The sequence below is a fragment of the Euprymna scolopes genome, chromosome 8 (genome assembly GCF_053919585.1).
Source record: "Euprymna scolopes isolate OS-2025 chromosome 8, ASM5391958v1, whole genome shotgun sequence".
Taxonomy (NCBI): Eukaryota; Metazoa; Mollusca; class Cephalopoda; order Sepiida; family Sepiolidae; genus Euprymna; species Euprymna scolopes.
Genome location: NC_136489.1, coordinates 94,562,298 through 94,575,600, shown reverse-complemented (window position 1 = coordinate 94,575,600; position 13,303 = coordinate 94,562,298). Strand labels below are relative to the sequence as shown.

General features: G+C 31.8%; 1 protein-coding gene across 28 annotated transcripts in view; it reads right to left on the bottom strand.

The window, feature by feature from the left end:
* LOC145283648 (dematin-like) overlaps positions 1-11,308 on the bottom strand; it is a 402,389-nt gene extending 391,081 nt beyond the window's left edge. For 27 of the 28 annotated variants that reach the window (XM_080132614.1, XM_080132621.1, XM_080132617.1 and 24 more), the window contains exon 1: positions 10,844-11,106. In XM_080132614.1, the coding sequence (XP_079988740.1) occupies positions 10,844-10,847 (4 nt within the window). In that variant the 5' untranslated portion in view covers positions 10,848-11,106. Of the gene's footprint in view, positions 1-10,843 lie in introns of all 28 variants that reach the window. The other variant, XM_080132618.1, reaches the window with a different exon arrangement.
* Positions 11,309-13,303: the final 1,995 nt, after the last annotated feature.

Genomic DNA, 13,303 nt, shown 5'->3' with positions numbered 1-13,303 from the left:
CATGCATGCGACTGCGATACGACCCTATGGCGTGATATAAATAGTATAAAATACAGTAAGAATGATTTGGGGAGGTTACTCGAAATTCCATGCTATTTTTATCATAATGGCCCAGCCGAATCAAATAATGTAGAAAAATCAAATTTGAATTTATGTAATTTACATTTCAGTCAACAAATTTAAAACAAAGAGTGTGTGTATTGGGGCGGGGTGGGGGGTAGGTGTGTCAGAAATTTTGTGAAAAATATTGAATAATTTCACCCTGTCTTTCCAAGCTTATAACTTCTCGAAAAATGTAATTCAAGCCCTAATTTCTTTTTCAATTAAAGGAGCAGGGACCAAGGTTTAATTAAAAAAATAAAAAATAAAAAATAAAAAACAACTTTAAAAAAAAAAAAACAAAGGTTTTAAACTTCGGACTTTACAGGTAAATTTCTAAAAAACACTACTTTTTTTGTTTTAAATTTGAATATATTATTTATTGATCGTTTATCTTCAATTTGTGATATATAACACCTTGGTGAGTAAATTAATTTACTTTTTAATAGACATTTCAAAATGGGACGTGTGAATTCGACCCCCTGCCTTTCCAAGCTTATAATTACTCGAAAAATGTAATTCAAGCCCTATTTTTTTTTTCAATTAAAGTAGCAAGGACCAAGGTTTCATTTTAAAAAAAGAAAAGAAAAAACAACGTGGTTTTTTTTAAAAAAGGTTTTAAACTTAGGACTTTACAGGTAAATTTCTAAAAAAACACTATCTTTTTGTTGTTTTAAATTTGAATATATTATTTATTGATCTTTTATCTTCAATTTGTGATATATAAAACTTTGGTGAGTAAATTAATTATTTACTTTTTAATAGACACTTGAAAATGGGGGGGGGCGTGAATTAAAAAAAAAAAAAACGTTTGTCTAAAATATTATATTCGGTTTATTGGAAAGAGCATAAAATTTTACATTGACCCTGAAAATATCGTAAAAATGGAATCAATAGAAAAATTTTGATAGATTTTTAAAGTTTAAAAATTGAAAAATACTGAGCTCGTAAAATTCAATTAATTTCATTACTGTTTTTTTTTAAATAAAAATAAAATATTTCTATTACTTTTAAAACAATTTTAATATTTTATTTTGGAAGTATAATTCATAAAGAAAATAAACAACCCACTTTTAAAAGAGAAATTACGAGTTTTTTTATATTTTATTCGCAGTTTTGTGTTAGGGGTGTCAAAAATTCCTACAAAAATGTTGATACACCTACTGGGGGTAGGGGGGGGTTCACCTAAAATGTCAGACAATAGAGACGCCAATTAATCGTCGGCTTTTTTAAAGGGTTATATTTCGTTGTTTTCTGATCATATATAAAGAACAACTTGATATAAGAAAATATCCCCCCCTTTTTTTCAATTTTAATGTAAAAATAGTTTTTTTTTTTTTTTTGTAAATGGATTCGAAATATACCGATTTAAAATAGCAGACGATTAATTGGTGTTACGTTCGTTCGCTTTTTCAAGTGAAAAACTACAAATTTACCCAAAATAATAATATATATCAATAATCTAGAAATTAACAAAATTATATGACCACTTCTCGTGTGTCTGTTTGTTTCTCTCCTTTAAATGACAGATATATATTTTATTTACCATTAATCAATTATTAACTGAAATCAAAAATGTAAAATAAGGGTTTGTTTTACTGTACACATAGATCCGAAAAAGTTGTCACAAAACAAATATAGAACAAATAAATGTTATCAAAGGCAAGATAAGTTACTTTTCTAACTAACTGGATATGTTTTTAGTGTTTATATTTAATGTAACATGTTTATTCAGCTCGAAAAACATAGTGTTTACCGATGTATTCGAAAATTTAAAATGGCAGTCGACTGTCTTTCAGGCGGTAAGTTTGGGAAAATTAGTTATAAATAAAAAAACAGACAAAATACTGTTAGAAACTCGCTCAATATATGTTACAGTGACATAGGCTGACATATTCGATGGGTTTTTAATAGTATTTTGACTGGGTTTTTTTTTTTATTTATAACTCCTTTTCCCAAACTTACCGTCTCCGAGAGAGAGTCGGCCGCCATTTTGAATTTTCGAATACATCGGTAAACACTATGTTTTTCGAGCTGAATAAACATGTTACATTAAATATAAACACTAAAAACATATTCAGTTAGTTAGAAAAGTAACTTATCTTGCCTCTGATAACATTTATTTGTTATATATTTGTTTTGTGACAACTTTTTCGAATCTGTGCACAGTAAAACAAACCCAAATATTGAATTTAAAAAAAAAAAAAAAAAAGGTACCTACGTCATTGTCAGGTCTCAAATAGTAACATATCCAAAAATTACAAAAACGATAAGGGAGAAAAATAATTATTAATGAAAAAAGAAATTTGTGAAAGAAAACGAAATCACTACCTATATTACGCTTATTGAAAAAGATAAGTTGACAGAGATAATTCAATTCTGTTGCTTACGTCACGTGACCAGCATATAATTCAAAATGTCAGACAAAATTTATTCCCCATATCGAAAACAGTTTTTCATTACCTCATTGTTTTCCGTAATTTTTTTTATTGAGACACGAAAATTACGTAGGTACTAATTGTTTTACTTGAAATTCAATATTTTTCGTTTGTAAGCATCTACAAAATTAAATACACTAAAATAAAAATACTTTTGGGGTTTGTACATATAGATTCGAAAAAGTTGTCAAAAAACAAATATATAACAAAAAAATGTTATCAAAGGCAAGATAAGTTACTTTTCTACCTAATTGGATATTTTTAGTGTTTTTGTTTAATGTAACATGTTTATTGAGCTCGAAAAACAGTGTTTACCGATGCAAGTTAAAAATGGCGACCGACACTCTCTTTGACACGCTAAGTTTGGGAAAAGAAGTTAAAAATAAAAAACTAGACAAAATACTGTTAGAAACTCGTTATGTTACAGTGACATAGGCTGACATACAGTAATACAAACCCTACATTTGAGTTTATTTGTAAACAAATTACCCATATTTATCTATTTTGTTAATAGTTGGGGAAAAAAAAGCCTTCAAAATTTGACAGTAATTTATAAACATTTGAATAAAAAGTGGTTTCTGGTTCTAATTCTTATCCAATAAAGTTTTTGAAGCTATTTATATCCAATAATTTTATTAATAAAAATTAAAATAGCATTAGCACAACAAAATCAGTTATAGTTTTATAACAATTTGATTCAATTAATAATTTAATGATTAAACTCTAGCGTAATAATTTAGCTTTCAAATTCTATTTTTGAAAAAAAAAAAAAAAAAATGGCATAAGTTTATATTTAAAACGAAAAAGAAAAGCGGAAAAAAAAAAGACGCTGGAGCAATAGCGGATTTATACAGTTAACTGAGTTAAGAAAATAAAAATGATATTAAGTTAAAAATAAAAATTATTTAAGCTTTAAATGGAAAATAAAATGTGCAGAAATGGGATTTTAATTTATTACAAACAACATACAAAGAAATGTGTTCTTTTCGTTTTTTCTTTTACGAAACAAACAAAATAACTTTAAGTATAATCAATAATCCAAAAGTTTTAAAAAAATGATAGCAATAATATCTTAATTCAGAAATCATTTTTTTTTTTCTTAAATCCGAACGCGGCAAACTATAAACTTGCTTTTCAATTTAGTTTTACCCCCCCAAAAAAATGTATGCCAGCGATACACGTGGCTCTGTAAATTAGGTCATATTGATTTCAATATCTAATGATCTAATCAAATTTCTCAACATCATACACTTTCCGGCAAATTACCCAGTTAATCATCAGACAAAAGTCTACATTTTGACATTTTGTTAGCCACGATTTAACATTATAAAAATTATATTTGGATTCCATCAATAATAACAGCCTTTTTGTTTATCCTATTTTTAAGCAGTCTGTCAAGGTGATGAGAAGGATTTTCCCCCCTTTAATGCAATGATTGAGCAGCTTGTAAGAATAGGAGCTAGTTCCGGTTACAGCCTATTAAGCACGATGATTAGAATGTTGTCAGGTCATGGTCATGGTTGCGGTATTCACCCCGGGTCAGTTGGGCCGGCTCTTTCCAACAAGTTTACCACATTTTGAACACTAGTTGACTAGGTACTATGAGTGCAAGCCATTCATAGTTCCAGTGATGGACCCTGTAAAGGTGAGAGTCCAGAATCAATTCAGCATCCTGCTTCACTGCTCTGAGCCGGGTTTTGAGTTGACCACCACATTTCTTCCAGCCTGGTAATGGGGCTGGATCAATGATTTCTCGGATGAAGTGTGCATTGTACTGTTGAGGGCAAACTGTTGCCATCAGACACGGAAAATGCGGTATAGGTAGTGATGGTTGAATACTTTCCATTTGCAAGGTATTCGATTATCACTACCAATGCCACATCTTCCGTGTCCCTTGTTGGCATTGAGGTTCTTGATAAATTTGGCAACATTCCAGACAGATATATAGACGTACGTTGCTATCAAGTATTTACAGTCATAATGGGGGGGGGGGGGGTACAGGAGGTAAGCGGCCCTGATCGCGAAATGGAATTTGATGCAAAGTTTTTAACAAAAACTTTGCTTTATCATATGCTGAGATCATCATCTCTGGTTTATTGATAATGGTTGGAATGAAGGTCTTATATCTGTTCAGTAACTTATTTGTTATTTGTCAAAACTTTGGGAACCAAATCTCTGAATTCTCTAGATTTAATCGACTGAGCATTGGACTCTTTTGCATTTTCTATAACACTTTTGCGGACAGTTTTAAAGGCGGCCTTGGTTTTAAGGTATCTATTTTGTTGAAAGTAACTAAAATAGTGATTTCTGTGAGCAATAGCGTCGGCACATTCACAGGTGTATTAGAGCTGGCTGTTTGGCTTCCGTTAGAATTTCTTAGGAGATATGAAACTCTCGATACCATCAATTACGCAATCAGTTATATCGGATAAGATACAGGACACATTCTTTTTGAAAAATGAAATGTAAGGAAATTTCTGATATAAATGATTTGAGGCTGTCCCCGTTAGCCATCAAATATCTATACATGTGATGGAAAGAGACACTAGAAGATATACTGAACTTTACTTTAATCATAAACTTACAAAATAATGTTTTCAAAAGATGTGATCGTTTATTTTCATGCTAAGTGCTCGTCTGAGCTCGAATCTATGGTCCCCTTTGCCAGACTTTCACAAAAAACAGTTGACTAGCTGCAACTACCATATGCGATTTCCCCCACTTTATCGGTGCCTAAATCTAGACCCAGATTCTATTAACAAAGCTTTTTTCCTAGAACTGCCTGCCCGTAGAACACTGTTTCACCCCCTGCTTCCTGGCCAACTACAATATTGTAGCCTTCAAGTCGAATGTAAACAAGTTCTTGTTGAAATGACCCCTTAAATAATCAAATTCTACCAAACTTACACCATTACGATTACTACACTACAATCTTATATTCATCAACTTCTATCCTCGAGTAACCTTCAAGCCTTGATTCTTTATAAAAAAAAAAAAGTTTCTAATTCAAAATTCGCACTAACCATGCAACCATATCCCATTCAGATTTTACAACAACCATCAACAATATCGGACGTATATCTTTTCTCTACACGAGCGGCTTATCCTTCAGCTTAATAGCACCAATAAAACAAAGAGAAATATAAACACCAAGTCTTTTATGAATAAGTTCTCTTAACAATGAAAATATCAGAATAAAAAAGATTTTGATCATTTGATAAAAAATTATATAACATTATTCAGTTTTCTAAATTTTCAAATTACAGTTAAACATTTTTTTTAGATTTCATGCGTAATATTAAGTAAAAATTTGAACTTTGAAAAAATGTTGTCTATACACATTTCCATCGCATTTTGTTTAAAATGGTAATCTTGTTTATCTAAATACAAGAGCCATTCCAAAAGTAAGGCTTCCTTTTTTTTTTTTTTTTTTAACTCAAAAACTAAAATGTTGAACAGCTATAAAGACAGTAGTGGTACCATTAAAACAAACTACCTGTTGTGCTTCAGAATTTATTTTTCTACATAGTCACCATTATTCTCAATACACTTTTGCCAGCCTCTTTTGATGCCTCGGTCATGAACGTCCAGAGCATGCTTTGTCACTCATATCTGTCGCCACTCTCAAATCGACAACCCCATCTAACTGTGCTGACATCAACTGCATTGGCTTCGAAAAGTTCAGCAGGAACCGGTGAATGTTGATGGATTCAATTTTTTCTGCATGAAGGAATTCAATGATGCATCTCTACTTCTGACGCACGTTCATAACAGAGATTGCTTTCTTAGTCTCAACCTGTCAATGTCTGCAACAGAGATGAAACTTTCCTGTCATGAATGCATAAGTTCAGTCATCATAACAATGCAATTTGCAATCCCCCTCCGATACATTTAGGCGGAATAAAAATAGGAAGCATTACTTTTGAAACGTCTATCACATGTTGCATCATAATCTAAAGCAATTACATACCTAGAAAATGGAGCTAAACCTGACAGTGATATAGAACAGGAAAAAAGAAGCAGAGAGGGGAAAAGATAACCAAATATCAAGGTATTATGTATGACATAAAAAGAAACTGGAATCTTAGGAAGATCTCCGTCATTTCAGTAATTATAGGAGCAACTAGACTCCTGAAAAAGAATGTCAAAAACTACCTGGCAAATATACCAGGTGAATCAAAGTGCAACAATCGCACTTAAAGAGACGGTTAGAATGTTAAAAAGATCTCTCGGTTGGAATGTACGAGATAACGGGTCAATGTTTGGCATCTACATTGAGAGCAAAAACGATTATAAAATTAGAGAAAAATAAACAAAAACAAAAAAAAAACGTTACAACGTGAAACCTATATAAAGTGTACACCGTCCAAAAATGTTTGAAGGGATAATTCTATGAACACGTTTTAACAATTAAAAAAAAAAAGAAAAAGAAAAGCATTTTAAAAGTACTAATTAATTAGTAATTACACAGACATTTTACTCTTGAAACTAATGTAACAGTACTGATTTTAATTGATCGTTGTCGTGTAAAACGAAAGTAATTAACAGATTCGCAAGGCTTCAATCAATTATTTAATCGACTCTCAAACCTCTTTTCTTGACAAATGACAAGACAACTGTTCTAGGTCAGAACATAAATCCTTCACAACAAAGGCAACTTTTGATTTTTGTTTCAATCCTGACTGTCCCTTTTTGGAGAGCTGGTTAGTGGTTCCTGTATATTTTTAATCTTGCAACAAGTGCAATGTTGAAATATTCAAATACAACCTTTTGCATTTTAAAGCATTAATTATGAAATCAGTTATTTGGATTAATTAGTCAAACTGTTATCCTATTCTGACACCGTTTCGGTAGATGTGATTTTTGTTTAAAACAGCTTTTTATAAGTTAATCGTGGTCAACGTTTTCACGACGACTGGTTTGAAACCAGATATTTTATTCATATAAATTGAAATTCTTAACTTTACAATGAAAATAAATAAATGAAAACAAAAAGTTGTAACAAATTAAATTATTCAAGGCAACCATTTATTTTTAAACTCGCTACTTGAGCTTTTGGTCAAGATCAAAGTGTAGTATCTGTTCTTCAGATGCTGCAGGCTATGACTAGCTATGACTAGCTATGACTAGCAAAGACCAGATGTGGGGGCAACCCCACATGCCTGACCATTAACCAGCTCCCATTTCCCACCTCTCGGGAGCTGGTCCCCTTTTTCCCTTCCCCCTCCCTTCACTCCTCACATTAAAAATCGGCCTTGTGCCTAATTTGCTCGGTGGGGGGAGCAAATAAATACCATCTGTTCTTCAGATGCTGCAGTGCTGCACTTCCATTTCTATTCTCTTTCGGTGAAGGAGCAGGAGCAGTCCTTACTCCCTTACTCCTTCACGACTAAGACAATTTTTTTTATTTTTGCACCTTTTCTCCACGTTAAAAAAAAAAAAAACGACCCTGGTGTCCAACTGTCCCGTGGGGAGGCATTGTAAATAGGTACATAATAACATATCTTATTTCGTTTTGGGCATCTCTTGTTTTAGTTATGCAGAATACGGACCGTGCTGAAATAATAAAGGCGTTTTGTAACTATTTTGGATGCTTGTGTAGATTAGTGAACTTTTAAACGAACGCATTTCAGGTGAAAATGTTACTTACTTATGGATCATGTCAAAATTTGGATAAATTCCAAAAAGTACGAAAAATGATTGAGTAGACGAATATGCTTATGCATTTTAATAAAAAAAAAAAATGATCCTCAACTATGTTGTTTAAAATTGACGGACCCTTAAGTCATGAGAGGTATGTCAAATTGACAAAACTGAGTTTGTCATATTGAATTGGTCGCATAAACTCTTCCACATTAAGGCTCAATAAATTCTATTTTTACTTATGCTTATTTTTCTACTGGATCATTTTGGGGAATTTTTGGAATTTATACAAATTTCGACATGACATTTAAGTACGTAGTGCTTTCGCTTCAAATGCGTTGGTTTAAAAGATCACCGATTTCTTATTCTACTTTCACGTAAGAATTTCATAAACAAAGGATACCATAAAATTGTAAAATTCTATCGAAAAAAAAAGGGAGGGGTTAGTATTGTGCACAAGTACCTCAATCTCGTCAACTTAATATAGATTCCACTGAATATACGGATCCAAATTTATAAAATATTTCAGATAGACTCTAGATTCACGTTTTTATTTATTTTTTTTTTTTTTGCCATTATTTATGAATGAATGATGAGAAAAGCAGGTGCGTTTTTATAACCGGGATTACAAAGAAAATGTTAATTGAAAAAACTAGTCTATTCTAACTTCATACTTGTACGTGTATATAAGTAAAAAATAATCTCCCTGAAGAAAAAAAAAAAAAAAAAAAAAGGTCGATAATAAGTCTTGTGTCCATTCTCATCCGCCATCTTGAATTATCTGACAGCTTTAAATTAGAGCGGGGAGACTAATCAAAATGAAGGCCATTTTGTAACTTTTCTGGGCATCCAAAAAAAAAAAAAAAAAAAAAAACACGTATTCATCAATTATCAATACTAGTGATGGTGGTATTATTGTAATAGTATCTTTTTTCTAAGCACCTGTCCTTCAAGGAACTTAAAAAACCGCCTTGTCGGGAAACACTTTGAAATGAAGGACAATTGGGGTTGGGCAAACGCTCGAGTCATTGCCCCTGGAGAACTCTACCAGAGGAGGGTGGGGTCACGCCTCTCTAACCAGGCGTGACCCTCGCTTGGTGTTAATGTCCGCATTTAATCATGTTGCGCCAAATGATCTAAGAAAATGTAGGTCTAGAAGGAGAAAAATAAAACGGGGGATATTGTGACATTTACGCATACGGTAGCTGAAATAAAAATCGTACAAGTCCCGTTATGTCGCGAGGTTTAACACTGGTTGGTTGATTGTTTAGAGCTAAAAAAAATTATATAATTATTTTACTCATTAATATTTAATATGGTATTGAAGATTTGTTTAATCTAGCAATCAAAAATCCTTATATATATATATATATATATATATATATATATATATATATATTTATTTGTACTTAGGGATCATCCGGTCTAATATTTTCATCATGGTTGTTACATTGGCAACGTTTCGACCGATGTAAACTCTTCCAACCTTCTTCAGGTACATTTTTAGAATTTGGCAATCACTATGAAAGTTTAGAAAAGGATACTTAATTCAAATTAAATCCCAAACATGAATTTTTTGTGCTTGTGCATCTATGTTACCGCGCTTTTTTTTAATAGTATTTTCAAATTCCCCACCACCACCATCACATCAATATCTTTATACCCAACCATCAAAGCTAGACACGAGAGGAGTTCATATAAACTTCAGCCTTTCTCCAAAAAAAAAAAAAAAAAAGGGGGGGGGGGCACTATGGATGACTGCAAAATTTGACGTGATTGCACTCCCCCCCCCCGTTGGCATTTCCCAATGAGGACGCCAAGGCGATCAGTAATAAACTAATCTCTCTAAAAAAAGAAGGTAGTGTGAGAGTTTTTCTTTCGATTAGGTGTGTGTTTTTTTAAAGTAATACTACCTCCCCTCACATTACCCTTTTTTTCTAACGGTCTTCTATGTTTAGAGATTTAAAAATAAAAATATTAATTAATTTTAATATTTATTGAATAATTAAAAGCTTCCGATATTTCTAATTTTCTTTCGAAAATGTTGAAACCCTACAAAAAAAAAAAAAAAACATACAAACACAAAAAAAAACGATTCCTCATTTTCTCTTTAGTTATACAAGACTTGCACAAATACAAGAAATTCAATTTCATTTTCGTCGAACTAACAAAAATAAGGCATTTTAGCAAATCACGAATGCTGCAATTAAACGAATAAAGAAAAGGGGATTTGTTCAGTGTTCATGATAACATAAGGGAGACAGGCATTTATAAACCAGACAATAATACATAATGTGCGTCGACCTCGCCTTTTTTTCCCTCGCAATTTTAAAAGAATCTAGGGAGGTGATTTGTGTTGTGTAAAAGCGATTGGAAACCTCACTTTATTGAATAAACAACCCTACAGAAGATTCAAATCTTTATCTGAAATAATGGTCTCTTAATTAGCAAAATAAATAACTGACGTCTGCTTATTATTATGAGTCTATGCAACCGAATAAATCGACGACACCAGTGCACACACGCACAACTCGCATCCAGTCCTCCGCATCAATTGACGACTCGATTTCTCTACCTTTTTTTGTCGTTATTTCCCCATGTCTATATGCTCTAGAATTATTCATTTCGTGATCATTCTTAAATAGATATTCAAAATGACTCACCCATTTCGAAAATCCCAGGCTGGCACCGATCAAAGGTACCCTCCACGAAATTAAATCCAGGAAGTGTGGACTACTTTGTTACATTTCCTTAGAGTCGGTCAGGAGGAGGACGAATAGCAGTTTGCAACCTAGTCACCATCACCCCCCTTTTAACAGGCGATACCATTCACTGCAACGCAGCCACCCCTGTTCGAAGGGCGATACTATTTTAATACAACACACGCACCACAAAACCGCACGCACTTGACTCAAACGTTTCTTTTGGTATAAGTGAAATCCAAATTGTATTAGAGATTTTTTTTTAATAAGAAAATTTAGAATGGAAATAAGGAAAATTTCGTATCCGTCTACAGTGAGTGTCCCGATTGTTTTTGTTTTTTTTTTCTAACACAAAACGACAATAATTATGACGAAAAATGAGCAATGCAATAAATGCATCTCTATATTACTAAAACTTTTCCTTATATCTACACATTAACGTGATTTGCGTTTTTTTTTTATTATTGAAATAATAAAATGCCGTATCGTAAAGTTCTAAAATGAACTTTTTGAGAATCCCTTGAAGAATAGTCGTTTAATTAGGAAATTGAATCCATCATAATGCATTTCCGTTTATTCGTTAATAAGCCGGACATTTTAATCCATTAATCTTTGAAAAAAAAATTGTAATAATTAATTTGGTGACTTAAAATTTGAAATCAATTTAGAAGTATTTAAACTGTGGCATAGGAAATGATTTTTGGCTTTAATTTATTATTATTATTATTATTATTATTATTCATGTATTAAAAACTTGGTGCTAATGCAGAGAGTGATCCGCGCTATTTTTAAAATCGTATTTCCACGTTTAATTAAAGTTTTGATATGTTTTTTTATTCAATTGTAAGGTTAAAGTACAGCATAGGTACAAAACACCCTCCCCTCTCCATGTTAAGAATGGCTTTTTTAAATAATAACGTGGTAGGGTCCACACTCCTCATCAAGTACCAATAATGTTATTATTTCAGCACAGATCACTCTGTATGAATAGTACCGAAAACTTTAAAGTTTGGGAAGCTATCCAATAATTTTATGAATAGATTAAAACAATGCTATTTTTAAAATAGTATTTTAACACAATTATAATTTTATCACAATTTGGTTCAATTAACTTAATAAACAAAACAGTATCGTAAAACAATTAAATTTATCCTTTTATTTTATAAAGGAGATGTAACTGAACAACGCCGGATAAATACAACCGGTTATTAATAATGAGGCATGTGACTTTCACTTCACCAATCGACCGGCTTTCATAACATTTTCTTGTAACGAAGCTAGGCCGTCGTCGTCACTGGTGCTTTCTTAATTATCTGACCTCCCACTCTTTACACGTATAGCTATTATTAGACACCGTTTTCTAAGTCGTCTGGACGTTGAAGCAATAAATAGCCGTAAGATTCAAAACACCTTAACTTATTAGTATTTGTTTTTGTTTTTTGTTTGTTTTGTTTGGGATTTTTTTGTTTGTTTGTTTTTTTAAGTAGTTTCTGTTATTATTTAAGACTGTCATGTTACTTGTTTAATTTAATCAAGACATTAAAAATGCAAATATTGAAAAAAAAAATTATTTTGTATGTATTCGTTATGGAATTAAGTTCTCATAAAAAAAAATGTCACTTAATTTAATAAAGTAGTTTTCTTTTACAGAGGAAAATCAAATTTTAATGAGATCGATTGTATCCCGCCATCCTGCCTATTTCGCAGCCGAGGAGGGAGCGCCAAGGGAGATAACTCCATCGTCGCTCAAAGTTTGTCAAAATTTGACGAGATTATTTTGAGACAGGGGCAAAAGAATACCTAGATAAATATTTGTTTTTTGTTTCTTTTTTTTTTTCGGTACTCATGCATGCAGAAAGTGATCCGTGCTGAAATAATAACGTTATTATTTTAAAAGCCATTCTTAACATGGGGAGGGGGTATTTTGTATCTATTCTGTACTTGAACCTTATAATTGAATAAAAAAACATATCAAAACTTTAATTAAACGCGGAAATAATATTTAAAAAATAGCGCGGATCATGCATTAGCACCTTTTTTTTTCACTTATTTTAAAAGAGCTTCTCTGTCCTTTTTGTAATCCCCTTTTCATTTTGTCCTTTGTTAATCCTTTTTTCGTTTAAAGGCACCCCCTCCCTCTCCGTCCGCGAAATAAGCAAGATGGCCGCGACATAATTGATCCCATAAAATTTAATTTTCCTCTGTAAAAAAAATTACTTGATCAAATTAAGTGAAATTTTTTTTTATGAGAACTTAATTCCATAACAGATACTTACAATAATGTTTTTTTTTTATAAGTCTTGATGAAACTCAACAAGTACCTCATATGCTTGGGAAAATCTTTATAATGAAATCGTTAATACTGTGACCTAGTATTTAAATTGAATTGTGTATTTAAATCAAAATTTAAATACTTAATTT